Here is a 13889-nt window from a genome sequence, read left to right as displayed (position 1 = left end):
GGTTGGACTAGATGACCTTTAGAGGTCCCTTCCAACCCAAACTATTCTATGATTCTATGATAAAACAAGACACCATGTCTGATTTTTACAGCAAAACAGAAGTCTTTCATCTTGGACACAAGGTGTTTTGAGGTTAGGGATGAGGTGAGCCGAAGAATGACGACATTTCCAAACAATAAATAGGGCATTTTCCCCTCCCAGCGCTGAAGCTGGATCCATGGACCCGCAAGGGTAAAAGATTGCCAGAGGAAAACAAGAGGATTCCTGGCCTGAACATTATTAAGTCACCCCTCCTTGGGCTAAGGAGGGCCTAAATGTACATGTCCCCAATCCTCCCCTGTGGTCTAACCATCCACTTTTTTTACAAAAATTTGGGCAGGAGTCCTGCCTGGCTTAGCTCGCCACCAAGACCTGCTGCTGCTGACCAAGGAGCTCCTGCCTTGGAGGAGGAGGGCAGCTTATTCCCAATGTTAGGACTAAAAAGGGTCAATCCTAGGGCTCTTCTCCAGCTCCACACCTTTCCCAGCCATCCCCAGGATGAGGTCCCCAGGTTAGGGACTCACACACATCCAGGGAAGATAAAACCCAAAGGGGAATTGCCGTAATTTGTGCATTTGTGTCTGTAGATCACCCACTGTGAGTTTATGTGGGGGTTAACAGGGTTTCAGTCATGCCTTAAGCAAGAGAGTTCCTTCTTTAGCATCAGGAAAATAAGAAGAAAAAAACAAAGAAGGAATAAAGAAAAATTAAAAAGAAATTTAAAAAAGTTAAAAAGAAAAAATAAAACTCACAGGGTTGCAATATTTTATAAACTTATGAATCTTTTTCCTCCCAAAAAATATCAGAGGAAAGACTAGCTTCTGATTTTAAATTAGATCACTATTACGAGTTAATCATGGAGCCAAAGCAAATCTGAGAAGCAGAGAGAGGAACATCGCTTAAGTGACTTCAGAGCCAGACACTCCAAGAGCATTTTAGGCACCAAAAGAACAGAGACGAGAACTTGCCTGGCTGTAACAGCACCTAAATCCGCAGAAAGGTTGATGTAAGTTTAGGAAACCCCACAAAGTCCCTGCCTGAGCTGCTGGCCAGCATCTTCATCAACAGCAATTTTCATGCATATATTTATCAAGGTCTTTATATTCACAGCTTTACCTTGCTAAATCTGTTTAGCCAACAACTTCACCCATCTGAGTTGCACACAACCAGTGTTGGGGTGTGCAAGGTTTGCGCATTGCCCTCGATGCCTCAAATAAGCCACGTACGAGGACAAGGACAGTGTCCCGTCCCCACCCCAATGGAGCTATGCACCCAGGTCATGAACCCATCGATCCTACCCGCCTGGTTTATTTTCTTAAGGCATGGGAGAGCTGGCTCAGAAGAAGGATGGGGATGCTGGGCTTGCGGCTCCACACACCTCCCACGCCGCCAGGAAATACCCTGCCTGTACGTGTGGCTCAGCTGCTCTCAGACATTTCCCCTGCACACCCCCAGACACAAGATATTCATATGTACATATAAAAATATAAAATATATATCATACACAAATATTTTAGACAATATTTCTATATAAATAGTAATGAATACAAAATATTTTATAGTTCTATAATTATATAATTCTATATAATAGAATGATATAAAATAAATATTATGCTCACGCATACATATGCATAAAGCAAACGGCTGCTTAGAGGTCACAGCTCGGAAATAGGAAGGGATGGAACCAGGGACAAGACCAACATCCAGGTGCAAGCAAAGGAGGGAGTGATGCTGGAAGTATGCACAGCACAGATGGAGCCAAGGATTGCCCAAATCTTGGCCTGTCCCATGACCTGCCACCAAGATGAGTTAAACGCATCCCAACACCCTGGGGACCCACCTGTGCCCACTTTTACAGCTTCCTCGTGCTTCCTCGGCATCTCCTAGCCAGGGCACCTCCACAACATGCCTCCTTCGTGGCCTTTCTTCAGCTGGCTGCTAAATCCTCTTCCCAGGACCGTTGGGTTTTTTTTTTTGCTTTACCTTCAAAGCCCATCAGAAAATGCAAGTGGCTGCCAGGATGGGAAGCAGAGCTGCGGGATGGGGCCGGCGGTGCCCTGGGGGGTGGCACGATGGCTCTGGTGCTTACAACCCATGAGTTTACCTGGGAGAACCTGGACCATCAGAAAAGGACAAATCCCCAATTTCCCAGCTGAACTCACTCCGAGAGCCTGCTAAGGATAATTTAAACCCAGCGGCTCGTGCTTGTCCCAAGCTATTGGTTGAGCCCATGATCGCACGCCTTCCCTCCCCTTGCCAATTCTTGCCCAGGCAGATTGACAGCAACCACCACCGCTCCCAACACAAAGAGAAAAAAAACTACTTGCCAACAGGGTGGTACTGGGCTCCACCTCAAAATACTGCTTTTAGCAACCTGGTCTACGCCAGGCACACGAGCCACGCTCACTATTTCTTTGTGATGCTTTGAAGACATGTTGCAGCCACCGAGAACTCAATGCTTCATTGCCAGCAAGGGAAAACCCCACCCCAGAGCTCCCAACAAAGGCTTTTGCTATTTCACACTGTATTTCATCTGTCCATGTGTTGAAAAGTTTTAATCCTGTACCTATGTATAGCCCTGTAACAGCAAGTTTCAATGCCAGCCAGAAGGAAAACACAGCACCCTAGTTAGCAGAAAACACCCCGGAGTTAAGTAATACAAAATGACAGTACTACAAACCAGAAGCATTTGTCCCATTTAAGGTTTCCATTTGTAGACAGAATAACAAGGGATGAACTATTTGGAAGCAGAGATTTTTAAGGACATTGGTAACTTAACAGGGCAAGAGAAACGCTGCGACTGCAAGACCTTCACTCAGGAGTGACTCAGCACAGCAGCTGCATCCTGGAAAATTATTTCTTCAGCCCCCCCCAAAATGCCTGCAAAGCCTTTGAGAGCTTGCAAAAACCAACCCTGGAAGCCCCAGTCAGCCAACTGATCTGCTCGCCACTACGGGGATTAACACGTCCCCCCACCCCGGCTCAGTGCGGGGACCTGCCCCGTGGGGAAGCATCCCCCCCCGCCGGCTGCACAGAGCTCCAGCAGCGACCGTGGGAACTCAGGGCAGTGTTGGCAGCAGAAAGCAATCACATTTTGGCCTCGAAGCCAAACGAGACAACCCCCTCACCACCCCCAAATCCCCAAATCTCCCTCTTCATCCCCCACAGGCACCCTGAGCAGCCCCTGCTCCAACCCAGGTGTCCCCGAGCAGAGACAGCTGTTAAGGAGGTTAACGCAGAATCATGTCAAGTAACAAACACCTAGTATTTATTAATAAATTAGTACACTGGAAGGCAATTTTTCAATTCATTCCCCTCTTCCCCCACTCCCACCCCTTCCCATGGGGCGGCACATGCCACCCTCATATCGTGATTTCTTCAAATTGAGTGTAGTACAGACTGTTCGTTATGGGAGCGTAATAGTTGCAAATATAACCAGACAGACTTCTTACGACGCAGCTTTTTTCCCCCACCCCCCAACCTCTTTTAATAAAAAGTGAAGTGTGATTTGAAGAGACTATTAAGACCGGGTAAGGTCTTTGGAGACTCTATCGGCCACGTCTGTATAAAAAACAAGAGACACGAGTGTAAAAGCATAGCTTGGTTTAAGTCTTACACCACGAGGAGAGCAGGACAACCAGCGGCCGCCTTCGCCTCCCCACGTCCAGCACCGGCTCCCTTCGCGGCCCCACCGATCCCGCAAGCGGCAAGGGCAAGATAACTCCTTACATTCAACTGAAGGCAAAGGACCTTTTCATCGCCTCGAAGGTTGGTGGGGCTGACCCTTTTCTTTGCGTTTAAAGCGCTTCTGCTTTAGCTTATAGGAGCGCGATGCATTGTCCGGGTGAAAACCATACAATAAATAACCGTGCTAGTAAAATCTCAGCAATGGATATGAGCTATACAATAGTACATTAAAAAAAAAAAGTCAGCTCGGGTGGGAAGCTTAGCTGCGTTAAGAGACGGTAACCAGCAACGATTGGGGTTTTTTTGCGTTTTTGCCATTTACCGCTCCGAGGCGAAGGGAGGTGGTGGGAGACGGTCACTCCGAGCGACAGCTTTGACAGAAGAAGTGGGTTACAGAGCAATCCCCAATTCGATGTGTTAAATTACACCAGATTCGTGGTCTTTTAGTTCGTTAACTGCATTTTTTTTTTTTTTTTTAAAGTGCATCGACTGATCTGATTGGAATGAGAACAAGGAGAAGAGATGCTCGGGAAGCGGGCAGAGGGTGCAAAGACTTGGACTGAGCGATAGAGTTAAGGTGGAGGGGTGCAACGCTGGCAAACTGCCCCCCCTCCAGAAACGAAGGACACCTCAACGAAAATACTGGCCATCTATTCTACAACAAAACCTGCCTGTGTATTGTCGATCATCTTAACGAGTGCCAAGCTAGCTCTAGCAGATATTCAGAGAGTGCGTGGTGACCCAGTGCCTACAGTAAGTCGGGAAGGTGGCTATAGACAGAGTCCAGGAGGGTCTGGCTGGCTTCCTGGCTCTTGACTCCAGCGATCTCAAATAGCCTGTCCAGCTTGTCTTCAGCCTGCGGGATCTCCTCTATCACGTGGAGCTCCTCAGGGTTGAGGATGTGCAGCATGTCGTCGAAGATGGGCTGCAGGTCGCAAGGGTCCAAGCGCACCTGGCGCAGGACGGTGTCCTTCTTTTCTGTAGGAGGAAAGGAGAGGGTGGTCAAGAAACCCCTCAAGAAACCTCTGCTAACCAGGGCTTGTTCTGCTTGGAGACCTCAGTCCATCCCCTGGTGCCGCCTCTGGAGAGGGACACGTCACAAGGAGAACCAAGGGAAAAGGTGGAGGGCGATGAGTGATGTGGAGGGGAGAAGATGGAGAAGCCAGCGCTGCTGAGGTACCTAATCCAGGATCCCGCTAGAGCAAACACAGCATTTATAAATGCTGAATGGCAAATAGGGAAAAGTGAAGGCAGAAGGGGAGCCAAAAAAGCTGAATTCTGCTCTTTTGAGTTGTTTTCGTTGGGTCAGCTTCATTTCCGCACCCAGGTATAAATTCAGTAGATTGACTGAGCTCAGTGTTTCACCTTCATCAGAAGTGAAAGAAGATTAAATGCAGCAAGTTAAATGCAGTAAATTAAACACCCTCAAAAAAGGGGGGGGGGTGACTAATGGTGATTTATATCTCAAGTCACACGCTGCAGCAAGCAGGACCAAGGGTGGAAAAAGAAAAATTCAATCTTGAAATGACATTTTTCTGGTTTCATCTCACAGCAGTAACGCACAGGCCAACACAACAGCCAAAAGTCAGGAGAAACCCCCCCAAACATCCAGGGGTGCTACAACTTCTCTGGCAGCACTTCAAAGAGTTAAAAGCCTTTAAAGGTGTTTTCCCCTCTCAAATCTGTATCGTCTTTGCTAACAGGATATTCTGGTCTGAAATGAGGATGTGATAAACATATCCTGGAGAGCCAGTTTTCCCAGTTATTTACTTTAATGATACCATGTTGGGCAGCTCTGCCACGCCTGCTGACCGCAGGGGACGCACCGTGGTATCCCTCTGGTCCTCCCGCTCCCCTCCCCCGGGCTGATTTGGGTACCTTTGGTAATAAAAGAGCCTGTCCGGCTGAGCGCGGAGGAGCCGCTGGAGGTCGAGTCGCACCGCAGGAGGGGCTCCGCTTCGTCGACAAAGAAGCATTTCTTCTCTGAAGGAGAGGGCTCCACAGTGAGCACGGCTGCCTCGGGGGGCTTGGGGCTGGGGCTGGGCGTGGGGCTGAGCGGGCTGGGGCTCACCGGCAGCGCCAGTCTGTCAGCTTCCAGCTTGGGGGGAGGAAAGAGAGGGAAAGTTAACTTGGAGGGGATGCTACACAACGGGCTCGTGCTCAAAACCATCCTGATGGGGTTTTGCAGCAGTTTTCAACATGCCCCAGCCCATCTGTGGTGAGTGGTCCCCACGTTCGGGTGGCCGCCTCCTCCCAGGGGACCTGCTGACCCAGAACGGGCACTGGAGGTGACCCAGGGTGGCCATCAGGCTAGCATTTGGCACGCCAGTGCTCAACGCCAGGAGGGGTAATGCAAACCCCACTCTTGGTAGGAGCAACCGCAGCACGTGGATGGTGCATGCAACCACAGCAGAGCATTTTAACTTCATTTTCCTTCTCACTCTCAGGTTATTAAAGCCTGAAGTACCACTCTTGGGGGCTAAGGGTGATAATACCCAAGCAGGTAAGCCCCCCCCAAAACCTGCTCCACAGCTATCGTTTCCTAAAAGCAAGGCATAGCCCGGCTCCACGCCTCCAACCGGTGCTGAGGCTGCAGGGCGAGAGCTGCAACACCTATCACAGGTCTCCACTGCAGCATGCTCCTGTTACCAGCTACACCGGTAATATTTCAAGTTAATAATTTGTTTGCCCCATCTTGACCCTGCTCCCGTGAGCACCCCATTAATGCGTGATGGAGAAATCCATCCCACCTGACTCTGAGTCCAGGGCCAGGAAGGACAAGCAGGGGCTGGCGCTGACCCCACAGCACCACCCCAGTGCCTTTGGGTTTTGCTACCCTGATGTGGGCCAAGGGCAAGCGTTTGGCTCCGTGGTCCCGAAGACACAGGGAGCAGCAAGCACTGCTGGGACATGCTGCGCTGCGGCACCATTTGGGTGCCGGCGTGAACCCACTTTCTGACTTGACCGTGCTCTGCATCTTCCTCCTTGCATCTCCTTCCTACCTGCACAGCAGCAGCCAACGTTATCTACCCTCCTCTGTCTCTCAGCATCCCCTTGGGGTGCAAACCTCCAGCAGAGCATTTCTGGTTCCCATTCCCCACAGGGATGAGAGGCTTGGGGCTGCGTCCCCACATCCCTGGCCGGCAGCTCGGGCACCTCTGCAGGTCACCAGGTCGCCCCAAGCAGGTTGCTTTAAGGACCACTTAATATTTAACTTCTTCCCAAACCCTGCATCCCTGCTTGACCTGCCACAGAGCAGAACTGCAAGTCCTGTCCACATCCAACCCACTCTCCCAACAGCATTTCACAAGTCTGTTTTCTCCTCTCGGAGAGGGAAGACCAGGCTATTCCTGCTAACACGCTTTTGCCTACGACCCAGGGATTAAAATGCAAAATTTGGATTAAAGGCTGTGGGACAGGGAGCTGCTGAGCCACCTCCGCGCCGGCATGGATGTGCCTGCACATTCCTCATCCGTGTCGAGGAATTCGCCACCCACAAATCACATGTCTGCTGAGACGCCCATTAGTTCACATTAAATTGACATTGAAGCCTGTTCCTGGTAGAATAAAAGGGGTTTCCCCTCCCCTCCATTGAAAATAAACAGGAGAGGATTTGTTCTAGCTTGGCATGTTACACAATAGGCATGTTAAAAATAAAAGTCAGCTTTAATTTTTAATTAAAAGAATCTGCCTTCTCCTCTGAAACTCCCTTTCCAATACAGCTCATCGACGAGAATCAGCCTATTGCCATTAACGGGGGAAAAGCAAGGGAAGGACCAGAACAGCGGCTGGCCGCTTTCCAAATTGCAACACGCTCCGATTTCCCCTAAAAAAACCCACCACAACAACAAACAAACAAACAGGCTTTAGGGCTTAGTTTTTCCCCGTGCAACTCATCTATTTAATACCCAGCCGCAAACCCAACTCCTGATTTCCAAAAAGAGGCCCGACGGCTGAGGAGCAATTACAGGGAGGGCAGGGAACAGACGGCCGCCCCGGCTCTGCCTTCCCAGCAGAGGGGTAAAACCCTTCCCAGAAGTGTGCGAGTCATTTGGAGTTTAATTAAACAGCTGCTAAAGCACGCTAGGAAAAAAAAAATCACCCGAGGTTATTTGACTGTAGGCGTCCCGGGAGCCCAAAGCTTTCCAAACAGCTGAATGGTTGCGAGCTTGAGGCAAAGCAAACAGGATGCTCGGATGCGTGTTAATATTTAAACAGCGGGAAGAAAGCGAGTGGGAATGAGGGTTTTGAAAGGCCGGGGAAAGCAAAAGGTTGCTGCGAGGTGAAGCCTGTGGAATAGGTGTAAAAATACACTATTCAAAGCCCGTGACTCATTTGCTTGGAACCACCTTGGCCATTCCTATTTTTAAGAACGGCGGTGCTCGAGCGAAACCGAGCTCTGGCTGGAAAAAACAGAAATCCCCTCTGAAGTTCTTTTGCCTTTCCAGAGCCACCACATTTCTCACCTTTCCGCCGTCGTTACAGGGGTCCTGCGCTTGCCACTGAGGCTGCATTTGCACCTGCACAGACAGACACATGGGAGACTGTTAGATGCACGGTCCAGCGTGAAAACCAAAGGCGCTGCGGTGGCTTTGACGCATCAGCAGCCTCCCGCGACCAAGCACGGGTCAGTCATACTGGGGCGCTCCGCCAATTTTATTTTTTTTTTTAATTTTTTTTTTTTTTTTGAGCACTGCAGCAAGAGGTTTGCAATGCCGGGGAAAAAAAAAAAATCCTAAAACCCCCTAGGTACTCGGGGTACCCTTTAGGATGCGGCTCAAGCACCAACATCCTCTTGGATCTGGGAGGATGCTCTTCACAGCTCAGGATGCCTGAAGGTCCTTCCTACACGGGAGAAAGGGGGACAGAAGGGGACGGGTGCAGAAGAAGACATAGGCTTGGCTTTGTTTTCTCTTCACAGCTGCTCTCAACAGCTCTGTTTGAACTGGTTGGTCCCATTTTCTGCCTTTGTTTTACTGTACCGCAATAAAAGCTCAACTCGAACAAACAGAAACTGCAGCTGCTGTGCTAGTGTTAGGAGGGAGCAGCCACAGGCATTTAAAAAAAAAACAACCCCCTCCCTTGGGCAATACTTTCCTGTAATTCCTCCTGCAGCAACCAGGTGGTAATAAAAGCCAGTGGCAGGTTTGCTGCTGCATCAGCCCGGCTTTGGGCAGCCATGCTTGGGTTGGGTTTTCTTGCCCCAACACAAACACGACTCAAACTACTGCTGGTTTTTAAAAAAAAAAAGAGAAAATTCAGCAGGGAGGTGGGGTCAGAGCAACCTCTGCAGAGGGTGGCTGCACACCCTCTCGGGATCGAGGATAAATTTAGCACCAAGGCCACGGTTTCCCGGATTCCCGGCGGAAAGATGACACCTGGCTGACACCAGCCCTATTCCCAGGTCTGTTACGGCTCCGTAGGGGATGCGGGAGGAGAAACCCCAGCACATGAGGCGGGGTGGGCCGGGCGGCAGCCCCACACGGGCGATGCTGCAGATGCAGGGTGGTGTCGGGGGGGATGCTCTTGCTATGGTCCCCGCAGGCGCAGGGAGGATCTGCCCGGATGAGCAGCTTCATGGTGCACATGGTGTTCGGGGGTCCACCTTCAAGGCAGACCGGACCTTGGAAGGCAAAACACTGCTGGCCAGGCCACAAGGTCTTGCCAAGGTGGCAGAGAGACACAGTGATGGTGTGCACATGCTGCAGAGCAAGAGGCAACCCCTTCGCCAGGATGGGAAGGGCACGAGGGAGCTTAGCACCTTGGGTTGGGGTGGGAAAGGCCAAATGTCTTCTCTGTGTCCTTCACCTCACCGGCCAGGTTTCAGAAGAGCGTTCGGCCACCACTGCTGTGGTGGAGCTGGTGTTCCTCACTACAAGGCAGCCCTGGAGAAGAGCTACTCAAGTCAAACCTCACCACAATCCAGGATGGGCAGTGCTGTGTTTGGGGAGGGTTTAGACGCCAAGACCAAAACACAGCTGTTCGTGGAGGAAGCAGCTCTTCCCCACTGGCCCCCGCCATGCGTGGGCCAGGTGCTTCTCCAGCAGGAGATGGTGTCTCCATGAAAGCTCCTGGTGGCTTCTCCTTTCTATGGATTTCCCCAGCCACTTTTTCAACTCAAACCACGATGAAGAGTTCATGAAGCCATGATGAAGAGTTTCCTAACTCAACTCCAGGCAGTACCAAGTTTGACTTGTTTTGACCCCACCATCTTCTAGTTTCATCTTATGCTCCCGAGCCCAATATACTGCAAATACACAGACCCAAGGACACATGGCTACCACAGCACAGAAACCTCAACTATAACTGCACCTACTATAAAGTTTGTATTTTTTGTGTTTATATTATTTATATTTGTATTACTTTATAAATCGTTAAATTTTTGTTTATCGCACATTCTCCAGTCTGGTTCAAACCCAGCTTTCCTTTGCCGAAAACCAACTCATGCTTTAGAGCAAACCTGCAGGAAAACAGTGATGCCCATCCCAGAAAAACCCAACCAGCCCTACTCCTTCCCTGGGGCTTTGGCCACTTTATCCTTCAGCTTTATGCCTCAAATAAAGCCTGATGCAAGTCCAGAAGGAAAAGTTACGTGCAATTTTGTTTATTTTCCTGGCTGCCTGGGCACTTCCCAGCCCTCAGACCGCAGCCCCCCAGCTGGGAAATCCACTCAAAAGCTTCATCCTCACTCCACCGTGTGAGGTTAACGCAATGCAAAACTAATTGCTAATTACTGGGTCCAGCCCAGTTCTGCTTTGCCAAAAGAGGAAATTAAGGGGATGCGCTTTTGGGGGCTGGATTTGGGGAACACTGCTCCAGGCTCTTGACCCCCCCCAGGGTTTTGACCTGCAAAAGAGGAAGAAAAGGAGCCAAAAGGCGGTGCCACAGCCACGTGCCTGGACACGGGGCTGCTTTCACATCCTCTTCTCCGCTGGCACCCCCCAAAAACCCCACGGTTTAACCTCACACCAGACCCAGCCTTGACATATCTGCTGATTCATGGGATTATCCGTGGCATGCTATTAGCCACGGACCTAAATCTTGTTGGGCTTGGGGCTGCAGCCTCCCCCTCTCCATTTTCAACATCTCCCTTATTAATTTTTTTTTTTAAGCTTTGCTGAGGCTGTGCCTCTGAATGCCCTGAGCAAGGCTTCTCCTCCATCCATTCCCTGAAGTATTTCAGCAGAGGCCAGCAGAGCCATAAATAAAAAGATAAGAGCTTAAAGCATTGCTCACGGTAGGACACTTACGGTAGCCAATGCGGCCAGCCGTGCCAGCAATGCCCCAGGCCAGCCTGGGCGAGCACAGACACCCTTGGTATCTGCAAAATGCTGTCATGCACCCCAAAAAAACCTCCCATTACCCAGTGCCTGCATTGCACTGAACTTTTCTGCTTTTAACCCCAAAACGGAGAATTGCAATTTGCTGGGATAGCAGTGAAAAACCTCTCCCTTTCCCCCTTCCACCCTCTATTTTTGTTGTTGTCAGCACCACTAATTTGAGGTGTGCCTGTGCTTGCTAAACAGTGCCTGGGCTCGCATGCTGCTGCCCGGCAAGCCTGCCCGCAAGGGGAGAGATTTTGCAAACCTCGAGCCTGAGAAGCGTTCCTGGCCAGGGCCAGCCTTTAACAAGAGCCCTGCGAGTCAAACGCACCCCAAAAAACCTTCCCACAGCTGCTGCGCTCGCCGTGTTTTCTGGATCAGCTGCAAAAAACCCCTAGCAAAGCGATTCAGAGGGCTAATCTCATTTTAACCTAAATTCATTCAGCGCGCTGCAAAACCAGCATAATCTCTTGCAGCTAGAAAAGCCGGTGAGCCTTCAGCGGAGCTGTCCCCTACCCAAAGGAAAATGTTCCTGCCTTGTACCGTAACGCTCCAGAGACTCCCATTAAATCCCCTATTCCTATCGGTGGTTGTAAATATTTGGATTTCGGAGCCTGAAAGGCTGCCGAGGGAATGGGGCACTATGGGATAGAGCACCTTTGCCTCCGCAGGTTTCACAGGCTGAAGCCAGATGACAGATAAAGGATTTGGGACAAGGATGAGATAGCGAGTGGGATGGGATGGCGAAGGGAGGCTGTCTGGGTTTAGGGTACCAATTTGCTGTCTGAGAGCTATGTCACCCAATAACATAATTTCTACCTACGAGTTGGGGGTGTTGGTGCTTTCTTATGACACAGGACTGTGGGGAGAGATGGGGAAACGCCCCACTTTTGCACCCAGGGATGCCAGGCAGGGCCAAAGACATCACGGACAGCACAGCCACCCACACATCCTTCCCATGCTTATCTAGGACACACTGGCACACGTTGGATGCTCAGTGCTGGCTGAGGTCACCCCAAGGGCATTATGCCGTTAGCCACAGGGAAGATGCACGCATTTGCCTTGCTTCTGAGAGTCCTCACTTCCTCCACAGCACAAAAAAGCTCTTTTTATTATTTTTTGTTGTTTTCTTTTTTTTTGCAAGACTGCTTTTGCAGGGCCAGTTTCTGGAGAGGTGCAGCACAGCACCCAGGCCTGCCACCAATGGGGCAACCTGCTCCTTCAGATGAAACCAGTTTGGTATTGAGAGAAACCACCTTGATTTGTCTGCGTTTGGACGGACAAACCACCGAGAGCCAAACTTGGCTTAGCTCTAATTAAAGGCTTTCCAACCAGCAGATTAAAAAAACCCCAAACAAAACGACCTCAACGCCTGCTCTCATCATTGAGCAACTGGCTCCCCAGGCCGCTCGTGGTCTGGACCGCTGCAACGCAGCTCAGCCACCAGCCCGAAGCTCCAGGGATTTGGTCTCCCTTGCACCAGCCACTTCCAGCAGCTTTTGGTATCCCTCCCAGGGCCACTCCATCACGACCCGCATCCACAGTGCAGGAGACAACTCAGGGAGAGGAGGTGGACAGGTTACAGCAGGTAATACTTTGCAGAAACGCAGCGTGCTGCCACGCTGAATCTGCACCCTGGGGTGCTTTTGAGCTTTGACATCCCACGCACCGCTTCAGCGCAGGTACAGGACCTTCAGGGCAGAGGAATGGCCAACACCTAAGGTTGATCATGAGGGTTGCTCATCCAAAAAAGCCTGATCAGATGCACAGGGCGGGGGAGGATGTGCCAACTCGGGTGAATTTGTTAAGAACACCTCCTTTGCTGAAATGAGCCCTGTTTCTCATGTGGACCCACTTGAGCCACCTGCTCAAAAGATCAGCAACCTAATTTTACCAATTTCTAGGAAAATGAGTGAAAGCCGCGGGGGACCACCAGGTTCCAGGTGCTGCAGGACACTGGGGAACACAACAGTTTTAAAAAACACAAAGCGAAACGTCCTCCAGGAGAGCTGATCGGGAAGTCCAGAAGACAACTTGCCTACCAGTATCCACAAGATTTGGGTTTGCTCGTTCTCCAGAGCATCTGCTCGCTGCATTTTCAGTTATGGGCACACACCTAAGGTGAGTGAATGGCTCGTGGTTACTCTGTCTTCGGGTGTCCACTGGCCCAACGGGTTGCCTGACAAATCCCTCTCCTGGGGCTACCACCTGCCTTTATGTGCTGTTTGAGAAGCAGCACCTGATAGTCTCGGCCAAAACAGTTCAGGAGTGTTGAGCACCACACAGCCCAAGTCTGTTAATTAGGTGTTGTGCTGATGAACAAGCCCCACATTTTATCTGATGTCCTAGCCCAGCGCTGTAGTATTCAAAGTCAAAGCAGTAACTAGGAGGACAGAGGTTACTACCTGCTCCAGGAGAGCAAGAGGACAACGTGTCCTTCTGGGACATTGCACATAATGGAAATTTTAATTCACATGTGCAAAATGACAATTTTCTCTGCCTCTCTTCTTTTCCTAACCATAGCTTTGTCTCAGGCTTTTCATTTCATTTTTTTCATCTTTGATATTAAAAAAAAATATCTTGGAGCATGGTAGGAAATGAGAAAGCTACATGCTGCTTAATCATGCTGGAAGAAAGAAAACGGCAACTGAATGGGAGCAGGAGTGATCGGGCAGCTGGCAAAGCAGACCTATCCAAAATTTGGGCAGGACACACAGGGCGATGCTTGGCACACACCTGACTCAGGGTCTCTCAAAAACACAAGCCCAGGACTCCTGCTAATGCATCGAAACCTGTGGTTTCACACTACGGTTACAAGGGACCAAGATGTTCAGGTATACT

At 50.3% G+C, this 13889-nt stretch overlaps 1 protein-coding gene across 1 annotated transcript in view; it reads right to left on the bottom strand.

Moving 5' to 3' along the window:
* Positions 1 to 3285: 3285 nt before the first annotated feature.
* TNFRSF21 (tumor necrosis factor receptor superfamily, member 21) overlaps positions 3286 to 13889 on the bottom strand; it is a 117293-nt gene continuing 106689 nt past the window's right edge. Inside the window, exons 5-7 of the mRNA XM_009319737.1 lie at positions 8193 to 8246; positions 5605 to 5824; positions 3286 to 4704 (exon numbers count right to left, since the gene is read on the bottom strand). Of these exons, the coding sequence (XP_009318012.1) occupies positions 4475 to 4704; positions 5605 to 5824; positions 8193 to 8246 (504 nt within the window). The 3' untranslated portion in view covers positions 3286 to 4474. The remainder of the gene's footprint in view (positions 4705 to 5604; positions 5825 to 8192; positions 8247 to 13889) is intronic.

This window comes from Pygoscelis adeliae, unplaced genomic scaffold (assembly GCF_000699105.1).
Source record: "Pygoscelis adeliae isolate BGI_AS28 unplaced genomic scaffold, ASM69910v1 Scaffold121, whole genome shotgun sequence".
In the NCBI taxonomy this organism is placed as follows: domain Eukaryota; kingdom Metazoa; phylum Chordata; class Aves; order Sphenisciformes; family Spheniscidae; genus Pygoscelis; species Pygoscelis adeliae.
This window is presented reverse-complemented; position numbering and strand designations above follow the sequence as displayed.